General features: G+C 36.7%; 6 protein-coding genes across 9 annotated transcripts; 3 read left to right on the forward strand and 3 right to left on the reverse strand.

The window, feature by feature from the left end:
- Positions 1 to 5: 5 nt before the first annotated feature.
- LOC124308001 (spermine oxidase-like) lies at positions 6 to 1,855 on the reverse strand (the record flags this gene model as incomplete). Its single annotated transcript, XM_046770255.1, has 3 exons — positions 6 to 391; positions 494 to 1,261; positions 1,364 to 1,855. Coding segments are annotated over 3 exons (1,392 nt in total), but the record flags the coding sequence as incomplete, so codon positions are not given.
- A 719-nt stretch (positions 1,856 to 2,574) lies between these two features.
- LOC124307750 (uncharacterized) lies at positions 2,575 to 5,208 on the forward strand. Of its 2 annotated transcripts, none has more exons than XM_046769780.1 (7): positions 2,575 to 3,012; positions 3,119 to 3,359; positions 3,438 to 3,633; positions 3,714 to 3,877; positions 3,963 to 4,145; positions 4,245 to 4,417; positions 4,595 to 5,208. In XM_046769780.1, exons 1-7 carry the CDS (start codon positions 2,996 to 2,998, stop codon positions 4,728 to 4,730), a joined length of 1,110 nt encoding a protein of 369 aa, XP_046625736.1. In that variant the 5' UTR covers positions 2,575 to 2,995; the 3' UTR covers positions 4,731 to 5,208. The 2 variants fall into 2 exon arrangements, with proteins under 2 accessions (XP_046625736.1, XP_046625735.1); XM_046769779.1 differs by having other exon boundaries at positions 2,576 to 3,012; positions 3,711 to 3,877.
- A 506-nt stretch (positions 5,209 to 5,714) lies between these two features.
- On the forward strand, positions 5,715 to 7,698 carry LOC124307751 (uncharacterized). Its single transcript, XM_046769782.1, has 7 exons — positions 5,715 to 5,987; positions 6,089 to 6,327; positions 6,412 to 6,607; positions 6,682 to 6,806; positions 6,906 to 7,088; positions 7,187 to 7,365; positions 7,453 to 7,698. Exons 2-7 carry the CDS (start codon positions 6,103 to 6,105, stop codon positions 7,580 to 7,582), a joined length of 1,038 nt encoding a protein of 345 aa, XP_046625738.1. The 5' UTR covers positions 5,715 to 5,987; positions 6,089 to 6,102; the 3' UTR covers positions 7,583 to 7,698.
- Positions 7,699 to 8,449: 751 nt separating this feature from the next.
- LOC124307746 (spermine oxidase) lies at positions 8,450 to 11,709 on the reverse strand. Of its 3 annotated transcripts, XM_046769774.1 has the most exons (9): positions 11,329 to 11,704; positions 10,877 to 11,141; positions 10,465 to 10,678; positions 10,096 to 10,329; positions 9,829 to 9,960; positions 9,502 to 9,701; positions 9,135 to 9,258; positions 8,958 to 9,064; positions 8,450 to 8,657 (listed from the first exon to the last, which is right to left on the reverse strand). In XM_046769774.1, the coding sequence occupies exons 1-9, from the start codon at positions 11,486 to 11,488 to the stop codon at positions 8,636 to 8,638; spliced, it is 1,458 nt and encodes a 485-aa protein (XP_046625730.1). In that variant the 5' UTR covers positions 11,489 to 11,704; the 3' UTR covers positions 8,450 to 8,635. The 3 variants fall into 3 exon arrangements, with proteins under 3 accessions (XP_046625730.1, XP_046625728.1, XP_046625727.1); XM_046769772.1 differs by having other exon boundaries at positions 8,450 to 9,064; positions 11,341 to 11,706; XM_046769771.1 differs by lacking the exon at positions 8,450 to 8,657 and having other exon boundaries at positions 8,881 to 9,064; positions 11,329 to 11,709.
- Positions 11,710 to 12,076: 367 nt separating this feature from the next.
- LOC124307752 (proteasome assembly chaperone 2) lies at positions 12,077 to 13,177 on the forward strand. Its single transcript, XM_046769783.1, has 2 exons — positions 12,077 to 12,594; positions 12,657 to 13,177. Exons 1-2 carry the CDS (start codon positions 12,262 to 12,264, stop codon positions 13,077 to 13,079), a joined length of 756 nt encoding a protein of 251 aa, XP_046625739.1. The 5' UTR covers positions 12,077 to 12,261; the 3' UTR covers positions 13,080 to 13,177.
- A 54-nt stretch (positions 13,178 to 13,231) lies between these two features.
- Positions 13,232 to 14,789, reverse strand: LOC124307753 (translocon-associated protein subunit delta). Its single transcript, XM_046769784.1, has 2 exons — positions 14,362 to 14,789; positions 13,232 to 13,685 (listed from the first exon to the last, which is right to left on the reverse strand). Exons 1-2 carry the CDS (start codon positions 14,608 to 14,610, stop codon positions 13,425 to 13,427), a joined length of 510 nt encoding a protein of 169 aa, XP_046625740.1. The 5' UTR covers positions 14,611 to 14,789; the 3' UTR covers positions 13,232 to 13,424.
- Positions 14,790 to 15,504: the final 715 nt, after the last annotated feature.

Genomic DNA, 15,504 nt, shown 5'->3' on the forward strand with positions numbered 1-15,504 from the left:
TCAGGTTGTTCGATTTTCTGGAAAGGCTACTCATCCACATCACTTTTCTACTGTTCGCGGTGCAATAGAATCTAGAGTCCTTAAAGCGGGCAGACTCATAAAAATGTATCAAAGTAGATTATCGAGAATGATATATATTACATTCCCTGCCACTAATTCCCTAGCTACAAAATCAACAGATTTGTGTATAATGTAAAATATTTCATGAAAACATGGTCATGCATATACCGCACAAATTACAAAAAGTAGGGCATAATAATTAACATTTTTTTTCAGTGTGATACTGTAAAAACGTCTTAGCCTGCCTGATGCCAGTTTCAAATGCTCCATGTGTTGTCGAATAATATTTTTCGTGAGTCGCTTCTCCGGCCAGCATTATTACCGGTATACACTGAAATAAGATGTGTAATATGAATTCACGTAAGCACGCATGGTAATCATTACCTAGTACAAAAGCACTCTTTGAATGCTTTGTATAACGCGAAGCGTTTACCTTGTCGCGAGCCTCTCGAGTGACTGTGCACCAAACTGGCTTGCCTAAAATTCCCGGTGTGACTGCAGTGGCATCGCAATTCGTAGAAATATGGCTGTAGGCACCTCTGATGTACATATTGGAATGCCACTGCGTTCTTTTACATCTCCTTGGCACGGAAATATCTTCTCTTTTGAGAAAATGCCGGAGTAGATTGATGCAATCCAAGGCAACTTGGTGTTCGCTCAACGTTTCGACAATGTATGCTCCCCTTCCAGCGACTTGCCCTAACAAAACTGCCCTGTGTCCCTCGAGGATATTAAAACCAGTTAAATCTCTGGTCCACGTCGCTAATTTTTGTTTAGAAAATATTCTCCTGCCATTTTTTGACCAAATAAACTGAAAACCTTGGTCGTTAGGGTCCCACCAAGGCTCACCAAAGTCCAAAAATATTTTATTTACCAGGCCAAAACCAAGGCACTCAATGGCTTGCGATAAATGTAGCGGTAGCTCAGGATTGAACATTTTTTTGTAATTTTCTTTCAAGTAACCCAGTGAACAAGTTGCGATCACACAATCAGCAAAAATACGTCTTTTGTCAGCTAAAGTTACTGTGACTGGTTTCGCGTTTGCCTGACTTAAATTGCCTGTGCTGATGCTCTGGCGCCACTCAATCGTTTCGACGGGGCAGCTTAATCGAATATTTCTTTGATTTAGCCCCTGGGCTATGAATTTGATTATAGAACTGTATCCAGATTCAAAATTTGCATGTTCCACATTGCCGATTGGCTACAATGAAATAATAGGGTGAAAGCGGAGGAAAGAATTTAATATATAATAAAAAAGAGCGCCTCATCTATGCTACGAGTAGTAGAAAGAATAATATTTTACCTGGCATTCTCCCCAATATTTTACTGACAATTCATCTAATGTAAAGCAGGCATTCTCAATCATTAAAAGTCTAACATTCCAGTCAAATATCTCTTCGCGCATGTCTCTGATCGTCAACGGATCACCTTTTGTTCGTAAGTGTTTCCTCAGTTTGCTCCTCAAAATCCGACCAACGTTCGCTGCATTGTCAAGTATCCGGATTTCTGCATTTTCGAAAACTTTGCATTCTTCTATGGCAGATTGAACTACTTCATTGATATCTTTTACTAATACTCCGTCAACTTGGACACCATCGTCGCGTAGATATGAACCTGATCCTTTCGTTGACACAAAATCTGACAAGAGTCCATGATACCGGCAAATCTTAGCTAAATCACTTTGCTGTCCGTATAAATACTGAGCACCACATTCAACCCAGTTGTTAGTCCATGGTATTGACTCTATCCTGCCACCAATTTTGTCTTGGGCTGTCAAACAACGCGCCGAATCACGAATTATTTACAAATCACGAGAACTACATTTTTTAAGCTACCTTCCAACAGTATATAATCTTCACAATCTTCTTCCTCTAATGTTTTGGCAGCTGCCAATCCTGCTATACCCCCTCCAATTATTATAACTTTTGTTGATTCTACTCGTTGCCATTGCGTGTCGTGCATTTTGATTTTCGACGTGTGATAAACACTCTGATCGGATTTAAAATTAAGAACTTTACAATATGTGGGTATTGTAACCAATGCTCAGACTAGTATTGATCATATGAAAAATTTTGAAATACAACTAAAGGCATAAAGAAGTTCTTGCAAAGATCCACGCAAATAATTTGAAACTGTCAAAGAAGAATTGAAAACCACCTCACTTATTTTCTAATTTACTCTGACAGTTGAATCATTCAGTTTCAGTAGTTTCATTGTTGCTGAGTTATCAATATGTCCTAACCAAAGCAAATTTGAATTACCCGCAGAAAAATTCGTGTAATCTTGAATGACCTATTGAATGACTAATTGATGAGTTATCGACTGCTTTAATTTTATGCATGTGATCATTTAATACATGACTTTATTTGTTACGAAATAAATAAAATTATGAAGTAATGCAAATAACGTTTTGAAGATAACTTGTTTGCAAAATACTAACAATAGAATGTATAAAAGTGCAAACACAACGGAATCAAATAGAATATTTTACTTTGCTCTATGCAGATCGGTCTTCTGCCAGAGTTTATAAAGTTGTGTAAGATTTTTCGAGCACGTTAAATGTAAACATAATTTGAATTTGCAATAATATATTGATATATTCCTTGCAATATTACCCATAAAAAATTTGAATTGAAATTAATCAAAGTACAACCAGCGACTTTTAAATTTAAATTGCTCAAGGAAAATCCTATGTGTGGTCAACAGTGACCTTGATCGAGTGTGGAAGTAAGTGGGGAGGGGCCATGAATACTTGTATCACCAAGGGACTCAAAATCATAGCATACTCCAATAAAAAACATGCAATATGGATAGATTGTCTGTGAGTTGTGGAGTTACAATGGCTGCAGTGTTGTACTAATTTGATATTTTCAAAGAACTGCCTTTGCTTGACTTGCCTAAAACTATTTTAATTAGGTAAATTCTAAGTAACGTGATGATGGCTGTGACGAGGTAATAATTTCATACCCACCAATTACATTTATTGAATTAGTTTACCTGTTTTCCTGTTCATATTGCTTCAATTTAATACGCACGAATAATTCTTCCCCTTTTCCAGCATAGTAAACCCTTCATTAGCAGAAAACAAAATCGATGCCGATTGTCTAAGGACTGGAATAAAACTGAAGAATGTCGTGCTCAGACAGTGTACGGCTAAAATTCATGCGGAGTGTCTTTTCGAAGCGCCAGAAATTTTACAGAATATTTGCCTATTCATGAGCGCAGATCCTGTGACAGGGTTTGGCTCAAATTGGAAAAAATTTGCTGATAAGTTGGGTCTGACAAATCAGCAGATCACGGTACGTTCTCAGAGAAACAATTTTGAATATAGAGTATTTACTTTTTGAATACTTCAATTTCACATATTTTTACCGCAGGTTATCGAGAGAGATTATCAAGCGAAACATAGTTCAACTTGGTGGGTCTTACTATCATTTGCATACAACGCAAATGCTACAGTAGAAAACGTTTTGAATGTATTAGAAGATATGGGCAGATTAGACATCATTGATAAGATTAGCGATAGTATGCTGCGATTTGCTGAACGTGTCTCTGAACAGCATAAATCGAACGGTACGTATGTAAATGAAATTAATAACGAACCTTATTAAAGACTTTTTTAATAGAGAAAGTCAAAACATATGTTTCAGAAGCTGAAGGCAGCGTATTGAGATCGGCAGCTGGTATCGAATGGCTACCTCTCGTGTTGAGACCATTAAATTCAAGGGAGAACAAACTTTACAAAATCCCAGGCATCACATCAACACTTGTAAATGACGGCAAGTTTGTTGACAGCGGAATAATCGACAACACACGAGTATGCGAACAAACTTTGATAATAAAGCCTAATCTAATGTCCTTTGAAAAGAAGTAGGAAATAATTTTCGTTTTCTACATTTCAGCCAAATATACCTCTAGCCATGAGAGTAATGTTAACTTTTGCTAGTGACGGAGCAGAAGTAGCAAAACGAATCACTAAAAAATTCAGGCAACATGAGCCGAGGATCGGAGTTTTGATTTTGAAGGAACAACAAGACCATGTATTTATCAAGAGCACAGAGTTTATAAATGACTGCTTTGAACAGGTAATTGTAGCGTACGTTTTCATTAATAAGAGAAATTATCTACCGTAAGCTACTCGGATTTGAGCATGTGGCTTAAATTTATAGTCTGACTGATTTCAGGTGGATACTATAATTCCAATTTTAACAAAGGGATACTTTGACGCGATAAATAATCCCCCGACTGCAAATGAAGAGGAATCGTCATTTGCATTAGATGAACGATATGTAAAATACATATATCAATCTTTTACGAACGAGTTAGTAAGAAATGACTGCTTGGGTAGACGTGTGAGGTTCGTAACTGAGTTGTAGTAAAAATGAATCAAATCGAAATAAGTTCATATTTAGCAGTTAATTAGATCTACTTATGAAACATATCTATAGACGTAATAATAAATAATAGAGTAATACATTAATAACAATACAATCCTCCGCAATCTTCTAATCAATACTTGAAATATATATTTCAGATGTATCTTCCCAGAAGGAACAAAGCGTCGTGATCTCAGGGTCGATCATTTAAGCTTAAGAGCTTGGTATAGAGAAGAGAACATTCAAGATTTTATCAATTTGTTACTTCGAGGAAGACAAAATGGGAATAATTAATAAATCCATTACCAGTTAACCAAGAGAAGGAAATAAGATCTGAACAGAAAAGTTAATCACAATACCGAGATTGAAATTTAGACAATTTATATTACGAAAAATATTAATGAATATAAAATTTTTGTTCGCTGCCGCAAAATTTACACGCAGCCTGCCCGATATGCATGAAAAATTTATAATCAAATGTAATATACTTGTGTTAGACACGGATTGACCTCAGGTGTAGATAATATATTGTGTTACTTAAATACCAAGCAACACTAGAGACATAACAGGGTTCAGTCAAATTTTAACTGACCATTTGCTGCTGGTAGTGAATAAACTATTTTTAAACTGGATTAAAATCCCTGTACAGTAGATATATACATAAATGTAGAATGTGTCTTGTTTCCTTACTGTACTTTTCTATACTTGTGTATTTTTTAGTTGAACTAAAATGAATGAATGTATAAATAAAAATAGATAAATTAGAAATGTATCTACTATTTTTTTGTGTAAATTTGTTTCCGGATCCAATTTTGTAGCCTTGCAAAATGTTTCAAGAAAAAATCGACATCCATGCTCCAACAAAATACACATTACAGAAATTCCTGCGTTACCATATTCAAAAATTGCAACTGGTAATTAATTAAGTACCTATTGTAAATGAAATTTTAATTGTATGTACAATCTACAGGAATGTTATGCAACGTGGAACCGAAATAAAAGATGGGCGAAGGAGAAATTGTTATTTCCAGTTTCATTACAGCTAGTATTCTTCGATACTCCACACAACGTTGCAGAATTCTCAGATCAGGTACAAGAAGATGATTTTCTTCCACCAACTATAGGTCAACTACAAAAAAACGACTTTGTCGACAATTTAACAAAGAGAGTAAATTCTGAAGTAACTAAACTTTCTTCACATTCAAATTTCTGGAGGGAAATTGTGGGCACAATCCTGCGTAACCTTCATATTAACTTGAATCAGAGTGGGGTAAAGTCACATGTCTTGATTTAGTCAAGTGATGTGAATTCTTGGTATTCTGTACTACAAACCACATGAAATGTATAAATTTCCTGGTGTGAGCGAGATACGTACAAACTCAATAGTGCCACTTCATTTCAAAGACTTGTACTTGGATTAGTGTGAAAAAAGTACAATTCTGTACAAGCATGTTGAAAAGAGTATAAAAATGGTTATTGTATCCAAAAAATTTAATATACGCTAACCGTACTGTTATTAAATTTGCTATATTCAAGAATTACGGCTACGAGGTAATATTCAGATTGATCTGTTAGTTAAAAAATCTCTGATTCCATTCGATCACAATCAATCTTTATACAGTTTTTCATCCACGTAACAATTTTGACTTTAGAATCCTTAACCTAAATGGAGAAGAAAATCAATGTCGATTATGGCACGGATATGGATTTGAAAGCTGTAGAGCTTCGAATGCGTACAGATAGAATTCACTCTGGATTTCTCTTCGCGTGGGAGGATTCACGCCTTTTGCAAATATTATGTCTGTTCGTCGAGTCAGATGTGGTTCAAAGAGATCGCCCGACTTGGCAAAAATTTGCCGAACAATTGGGTCTGACAAGGCAGAAAATATTAGTGTGTACCCAAAAAATCAATTTTAATTATTTACTCGCCGATCAGTACGTCTCTGAATGTTTAATTTCATGTGATTGTTTGCAGTGTATCGAAAACGAATATAAGTATAGCCATGGTTCAGTGTGGTGGGTTTTGTTGGCATTTTCAAATGAGGATGACGCTACTATAGGACGAATAATACTTATTTTACAACAGTTGAAAATGTTTCATGTCATACTCGAAATTAGCAATGACGTTCTTGAGCTCGTTGACTGTCTTTCTGACCACTTGAATTCGCAAGGTAATGAAAAGGTTCCAAATAACTGTTGTAAATAAATATAATTATGTCATTATTATCTGAGGTAATTGTTTCAGGAACTAAATCCACAATACTTCGGCCCCCAAACATCCCATGGACACCTTTGATTTTCAGATCGTTGAATTCAAGAATGGAAAGAGTTCCACAAATCATAGATATTACTGTGAGAGGTTCGAGTATGGTAAGCGAAGCATACAAGTATGCCGAATGTAGAATTGAGAGTTGACTAATGTTTACATATGATCAGAGTGAGGAATAATTCGTATTATTTAACTCGCAGCCAAGTATACCGTCGGCTGTAAAAATAATGCTAACGTTCGCCAATGACGGGATAGAAGCGGCGCTTCGCCTCACGGAAATTTTCAGATCAAATGAACCGAGAATCGCAGTTTTGCTTCTGAGAGAGCAGCAGATGCACGTATTCAATGCAGCCAAAGAGTTCATCGATGACTGCTTGAAAAGAGTAATTGCAGTTTGAATTTCAACAAATAATGAAAAATCTACTCATATAATTTAGATGTCAGTGTCATATGTTTAAAATCATAATTTGATTGACTTCAGGTTGATTATATAATTCCGATTGCCACAAAGGGATACTATGATGTTATAAATAATACATATCCCGAGAGCAGAGATCAACTAGTATCATCATTTGCATCGGATCAAACATATGCACAATATGTATACAAGTGTTTTGCAGAAGAATATGTACGAAATCGGTGTAGGAATATGCGAGTAAGGTGCGTATCTTGCAGATAATAAAAGTGCATAATATCCAGGTACCGAAGTTGAATGTTTCCCTAATTTGTCTCTAAAATGTATTTCAGAGCTATTATACCCTCTGAAACAACGGAAAATGATTTACCGGCTCACTTAACATGCATGGGTCCTACCAGATTCAAGGAAGCAGAAATTAGAGAATTCGTTACAATGTTACTGAGAGTAAGACGAATCTGACGAGCCGACCGATCGGTTACTGCGGATCGTCATGAGAAAACGGATAAAGTCCACATTTTTTATATGTTTATAATCCAAAATATTTTTTACACACGAATAAACAATAGTTTATTGCACTTACCACATGAAGGTCATGGCAACACACACATATCTGCAACACACACGGCCCACTTGAAATCGCTGTCACCAATAATACGCTTTGGAACCGAGTTCACCTTTATGCACATTTGTTTACAGCTCGCACGAGCACGCAGGGTGAAGATTCAAAATTCGATCTGTCACCAATAATACGCTTTGAAACCGAGTTCACCTTTACGCACATTTGTTTACAGCTCGCACAAGAACGGCAGGGCGAAGATTCAAAATTCGATCTCTCGATATCAACTCGCGCGCGAACCCAATCCGCTAAACGTTCGTTTTTTTTTTTTTTAACAAATTTTCGTGACCAGCACTCGGCGGATAAGTGAGCCCGGAGGCAAAAGAAGTCGTTTTAGTGATCCGGTAGCGTCTTTATCGGCAGGAGTCGTTTTTCTGTATCTACTACTGTGAGTATGCATGTATCACTCCGTATTTATTCCGTGCGATCATACTCATAGGAGCAATCCTCTTTTCTGTTTTCCCCTTAGATTTTCAGTAATCGGTATTCAGTCAATTATAAATTCTAAATTCATGATAATATTGACTAATTATTTTGTCGTGTTATTTGGATCGCGAACAACTATAACTCATAGCAATACCTTGAAAAATAGATGTGCTGTTGATACGTACACTTAAAATACGTTTATTTTTCGCAATAAATAACATGACTGAACAAATTTCAATAACCGAATCATAGATTGTAAATTTCTCTGTTTCATTTTTTTCGGGATTCAATGACTTTGATTTTATTCACTAGAAAATTGAGCATAGAGTGTAAAATATGATATACAAATTGCGTTTTCACAGAATACGTGGAAAAATATACGTTTATATGGTATTTCTTTGTTTACAATTTAGAATATACAGGAATTCGTGTTCAGCATCATCCGCCGATTGGAATAGATAACCACTTCGTTACAGCTGGGGTTTTCTTTTCCTGTAAATAAACTGTGCTATAGTCAATTGATAGATCTGAATGACCAATGTTATTTTAAAATAACTTGGGGGAAAGTCAATGAAACCGAGTATCGATTTGCCAAAGTTCAAGATGTGCAGTAGCTTTCTTCTAAAAGAGATCCCCAATTTTCATTTATATCTATATGAAGTGACAGTGTCACATACTTGAAAAGTTTATTCTAGGGGAGATTTTTTGCGTAGAATTCAAACATAATTGTTCTAAGGCCTTTTTAATTTTGTATCTAACGAACAAAACGAGATATACTCAAGAGCTTCATACCTGTAGTATTCTATGAGTCTATCAGCTTCGCGAATTCCGCTTTCAACTGCACCATGAACTGTCGAGTAATAGTGCTCATGAGTTGCCTCCCCACCAAAAAGTAATACCTGTTAAAAAATCGTTAGCTTTATTCTTGCCTATAACTATCAAATGATATCGAAAGATGAGCGAAATTACTGGTTTGCCAGTGGGATTAATGATAGGTTCAGCAAGGTCTTTCGCCCAGATGTCTAAATTTTTAGATTCCAAAGTTCGAAAACTGTAGGAGCCTCTAAAGTGTTTATTCTGATTCCACTTGGACCTGGAAAAAATGAGGGCACTTGATTATCTCCTAGGTAGCTTGGTGATGCATAATGTATACAATATACATATGGTTATGCAATAGATTTGCATGGATTTATCCATCATTCCACAAGTCTGTCAGCAAAATATTACTAACACAACAATGAGTGGAATATATCTTTGATGAAGTTGCGTTATTGAAAGTAATAGTGAAGAATCACTAAACATGAAAGTGAAAAGCACAGAACAATTATACACGTACCGTATCATATTTATTGGTTTTGGAATGTCGAATTTTTTACTAAAGAATCTTTGCAACATGTCATAGAATCCATCAAGTACAGTTGAATCTTTCAAGTCCTCAACATGCCTTGCACATGGTCCAGTGAGCCAACCGCTTAAAAGACGAGGTTGATGGTCAATAGTGGAGAAATGAAAAACATCAGCCAACCATTCATTACCCTGAAATAACATTAGTATTTTTTATATGCATACTATCGCGGATATCTTGATGTTGCTCTTAGTATAATATAATGGAACCGTGTCCTGATTTGTAAGTTTGAACGCTCGATCATATAAGTCAACTTACTTTGTCAGAAGATTGTACAAACTTTGTTTTATCCTCCTTCGACCAAACTAAATTAAAACCGGCGATATCTTCGGGCCACCATTTGTAAGGAAATTCAAAGATAATTTTGTCCACTGTTCCAAATCCGAGACCCTGAGTATTTCAGAATAATTATAACTAGAGATGTAACTAATGCGTACTACTGATAAAGTACTTATTCAAGTTTCAATCCATGACTTAGAATGCATGCGAAAACACGACTCGAACGTTAAATCTCTGCGCATGTACCTGTATGGCACGTCTTTTCAATTCAGGTAGTGGTGGAGTGAATAAATTGCTGTGTTGTTCTTTCAGTACACCAAGCGAGGGTGTAAAAATAACATGATCAGCATTATGCTCCGAGTTGTCAGTAGTTCTAATAGTAATTCGATTTTTACTGCTATAGTCAATACTTGAAACTACTTTCTTGAAGTCCACTTTTTCCAGAAGTGGTAGCTCACTTGCCGCTGGTGTAAACTTGTTCTGTAAGTCGCAAGGAGAAAAATAATTGTTGTTAGGATTTTGCAAGTACCTGAGAATACCGAATAAAATTGAGATACTATTTTGTACTGATTCAATGATGGAAAATGTTATTGAATCTCATTCTGAAATCATTACCATTAAAACTTCAAACAGAGTTTTATATCCCCTGCCTTTCCAATTAAGCAATGGATTCCCTTCACATGTCCAATACTCGGCAAGTCCAGATGCAGAAACTTCGGACCACGAATCGCAAGATTCTATGATAGATTCATACTTGCATATCCACTCCAAAAATTCTTCTGCCCTGGTGAAATTTGTAAATGGATTTTCCTTGAATGCCTTGTAATACCTGAAAGTAGAATTTATGAGATAAACATAGGCAAGAACTTATAGACTATTTCAGTTATGTGATTTTAAAAGAGAACAAGTGAAAGAATTACCAGCACCTTACACAAAACTTGAAAAACTTGTAACGAAGAGAGAACCCTGTACTTTTTAATGAAAACTTAATCTAACATTCAACTACTCTAGAAGTTATGATACTAACTCTTGTGTGAAATATTCTCCGAATGACCCCTCGAAATCTGTTATCTTGTTTGGCATAACTGTGTAGATTTCATGATATATATTCAGTAGCTCAGTACTTTGTTCTCTAGGTATGATTTCTCCTTGAGAATCAGCAAACATCCACTTTTCAGTATTGGTCAGAAGGTTAGATCCCTCCAAAAGATTGTGGCGAGATGCCAATTCATAGGATATATTTCCACGCTCACCGTGCACATATTCAGCTCCTAGCTCTACCACGTTATCAGCTACCATAGTAAAGGAAAACATATGTATTATTAATAAAGGTCCATCAGGCCTCTTCTAGCTGTTATCACTTGATTAGTTTCATAACTGCTCTAATTCATTATAAGCTGCACTTATTGTTAGCTTGGCATGAATAGTTATTTAAATGAATATACCATGGAAAAAATTAGTCGTTAGTTGAAACACAGCCAATGTACGCACCGAATTCTACGGTATGTACGCGCCCTCCGATTCGATCTCCGGCTTCAAAAACTCTGACATTTTGAAAACCTTGCTCCAGCAGACGGCATGCCGCGGCGATACCAGCAGCGCCGGCTCCAACAATTAAAACTTGCACATCTTTAAACATTTTTCGGCAAGTAGCGTGGCCAATATCTTAAACACCACTTTATTGGAAATGGATAGACTTTGTATACTACTTTCGGAGTTTACTGGAGGTTTCCAACTACAACGGTAAAACTGATGTGTTGGCTGACTAGTTCTCTATCTGGCTAGATTGATGTCAGGATTAATAGGGTCAAAACTTGGAATGGTGATAAAACAAACACAAGCAATAGAAAGATATCGTCGTCGCGTCATTTTTAGCACTATCAATTATATCATATGATATAGTATGTATATATCAGTGGCTTATAGTGAGCGTATAGTGAGCGTATTCCGAAATTTGATTGCGCACGGGTGATATTTCGCAATGTTTCGAAACGAGTTAAGCTTGGGCGTCCGAAGTGTATCCAACATTTCAACGGGCGTATGGAATGAAAGAATAGGATATATATAATGAAATTGCTTGAGCGGTATCAGTCTCCAGATTGTGGAGATTTTGTAACCTGGTAACGCTGATACATTTTTGACTTTAACTTTCTTACATCTATTTTTTCAAAGAAAAAAAAATGATGTAAGTAGAACGACAATAACTGTTTGCGAGAACAGGCACGAAAATCCTTTTCGGTACGTGCGTTCTGAAACATCACTAGCGCGTGAGATCCAACATCCAGTTCAACATTCTACGTGTGTTAGGTAAGCTATGGTACAGTCGATGTAAGCTGAATCCAGCTTGTCATTACGGTTTGTCTAACGTACGGCTTATGTTTACTAAACAGAAGGTTAATTCTATAAGGGAAGATGATAAAACTTACAGAAGATATTGATTTGACGGGATACACGCTCATCATTCCTTCAGTAGCTGTAGGAAATGTTGGACAATTGGCTGTTGATCTTTTTATATCGAGCCTTAGCGCAAAGAGAATAGGTTATGTTTGGGATTCTGCATTCATACCTATAGTTGGCCCTGATCCGTACGACGAAAATTCGTCAGCCCTTTGCACAGCCGTTGATTTATTTTGTAGCACAGATAAAAGAGTTCTACTAATTCAAATAAGATCACCACTGTCCAAGAAGCCCTTTCTATTCTTTAAAAAGCTGCAGAACTTCATCACAGAAAAACACATTGCCAAGGTAAGATTTTTGGTCACATTACATATTTGTAACAAATTCAATCGACGTATTTTCAATCATAGGTCATCATATTGACCAGCAGCTACTCCCATGAAAAACGAGATCAACAGATCAGAACCATTCCGTTACGTTACATTGCATCTCCGGAAATAAAATCAGAATTTGGTGCAATGTTCGACAGCCTGAACTGGACACATCTAGAAAGTAAAATTGATGAATATGGCAGGAGCGAAGTCCTTGCAATCCCAGGTGGAGGTTTTGCCAAAAACCTATATGATATCTTTGTTGAGAACCATATTCCTTGTGCGGTCTTACTCAGATTTTGTTCAGAAGGAGACAACATCCCAGATGCAATGGAGTTAGCTAACTACTTAAATCAGTGGCTAGAACTTTTCTCAAAGGACGCCTCTGGTAATTTATTAATCAGAAAACCTTCGTCTTGGAGATTCTTATTTGGCAATGATCCTCCACTCGAAATGTTCTGAATATGATATTAATTATCATGAGTTTTTTTTTTTTGTTTATATCAATGAATCATGTTCATTAAATTCTTAATAAAAAATTATTATCAGCTAAATTGTAATTGTATTTCCTGTTTATTCGCCTATGTAAAAGTGAACAACGTAGAAGCTAGGGATTAGAATTGATAAAGTAATGAATTTTATTCAGTCACAGTTTTGGTTCTCCAGGAGAATCATTGATTGATCATTCGATATTGGATACATTGATATTTTACAAAACTATTTGAATCCAATTAACGGTTTAGTATAAATAGTGAAGCCGGAGGCAGTTAAATATATCATTCATGACTTAAATTGTAATTACTTAGTTTACGATAACAGCTTCCATTTGGCAGAGAATGCTGTGTATGTAACAAATGCAGCTAAGAATGCAGCTAAGAGTTCAGAGTTTATCCATGGTCCAAGGTAAGCACCAGGGTTGTTGAGAACAACAACAGCTAGAGGTTTCACACTGCTCGGATCTTCTCCGTTTCTAATTGCTTTGCGAAGGGCACTGTAACCTTCTTCATCGTACAGATTAACATTGTAATCTCCTGATCTAGCTTTCTTTATATCCTCCGTCCAGCTGACCTATAGTACCAAACAAACAGAATAGTGATAAATAACTTTTGCTAAGATATTTGATAGAGCTGTAAAAAAAGTTGATATTTTTACAAAAACTTGTCAGCAATCGGAAGAGATAGTTCATATCCAACTCGTACAACAATTCGCTTCACCTCATGTACAAGTTTATATCATATTACTAACAAGGAACATCAGTTTGATGTCCCCTTCTGATTTTGTTGAGACTCATGTATGTTGTAGAACATTAAAAACTAAGAGACACATCTTTTTTTTTTTATCTGCGGAAAAGCGGTTCAAAGTGGTGAAACCAAGCCCCAAAGATGGGCAAGCAATGGGGTGATTTCGTGATGCGCTTGATGGATTCGAATGAAACCATCGCTGAAATGTTTCTATTCGATTATAAAATATTTCAGCGTTGGTTTCATTCGAATCCATCAAGTGCATCAAGAAATCACCCCGTTGGGTGTCCATCTTTGGTAGTCGTTTTCACCCCTCTAAACAGTTTGTCCGCAGATAAAAAAAAATACTAGTCGCTTAGTTTTCAAGGTTCCACAATATACATGAGTCTCAACGAAATCGGAGGGGGACACCAAACTAATGTTCCTTGTAAGTGGCAAGCTGACTTGGCAGACAATCATCGATTGTCAATTGACGGAAATGAGATGGTACTAAGATTACATACCTGATATTTGTTGTCCGCACTGAGTCTGACTGCGGGCAAAGTCTTTCCTTCGACCTCGGCATATAGAGAAACACCTTTGGCGCCGTTGCTACACTTTAGCGTGAATTGTGTGGTGAAAGCGATGTTAGTCAAGACTGTAGCATCTTCGGTAACGTATGCTGAGGCTGAAACTTCTGGTTTTTGACAAGTTTCGGCCAACGCCAAGGAGGTGGTGACGGCGATAATGCACAAAACAATGAGCCTGTTCATTTTTTTTATTAGTCTCTTAATACAATATGTGACAAATCTTGTGCTCCACTTTGCACCCGATCGCAACAACCGGCTCTGGACACTGAACGCACACCTCTGTCAACGAATTAAACGTTGCTGAATCTCTGACGAGTGCCACCTAGCAGTTCACCGCAGCCACGTCACATGGCAACTTGTCAGCCCATGAATTGCTGGCAGCTAATTCCATGTGCAAGAAAAACTCAAATCAACATTTTGACATAGTTAGTATGTTTCACTAGGATTAGATGGCGCCACTTTACGGCGCTCCCGCGAAGCAGCGTCATTACGTGTCAGTAATTCTGTTCAATTGTCAGTCTTGGTCTGTAAGTCAACACTGCCAGTAACGCTCAATTTTATATTATCGGTATCAGTCGGCCCGCGAATCCCATAAGGACTGACTATTTTTTTTTTAGATTTGAACAACTCAAACCGATGAGAAAGTTTCCAAAATAAGGAGAAATTTCACATTAATGTCGTTATCGTGCCAGTACTACAGATTCCCCTGCAGATTATGTATTATTCCGCTACAATCTGAAGCTGGTGGTGCTAGGGTTACTATTCAATTGTTTTGGTAAACAAATACCCATGCGGCTGCAGGCCTTCTGTCGGATGTTTTCCGCTTTTAAATTAATGCGGTCCAAGATGTTCGAAACTTTGAATCGTCTAATTCATGTAGAACGCTTGATTATTATGAACTGGGTCCATTTATTAATTGTGTTTGAGTTCAAATTTTTTTTTACAACGCGGATACAGTACGAGGTCGATATCGTATATAAACAGTGATCGGAAGTTGGTTGCATATGGTTCTGGGCTGTTAGTGCAGTTTTGAATACAACGCCGGGCTGAATTTGGTTGTTTCCCAACAGCAACCCT

This window comes from Neodiprion virginianus, chromosome 6, assembly GCF_021901495.1.
Source record: "Neodiprion virginianus isolate iyNeoVirg1 chromosome 6, iyNeoVirg1.1, whole genome shotgun sequence".
Taxonomy (NCBI): Eukaryota; Metazoa; Arthropoda; class Insecta; order Hymenoptera; family Diprionidae; genus Neodiprion; species Neodiprion virginianus.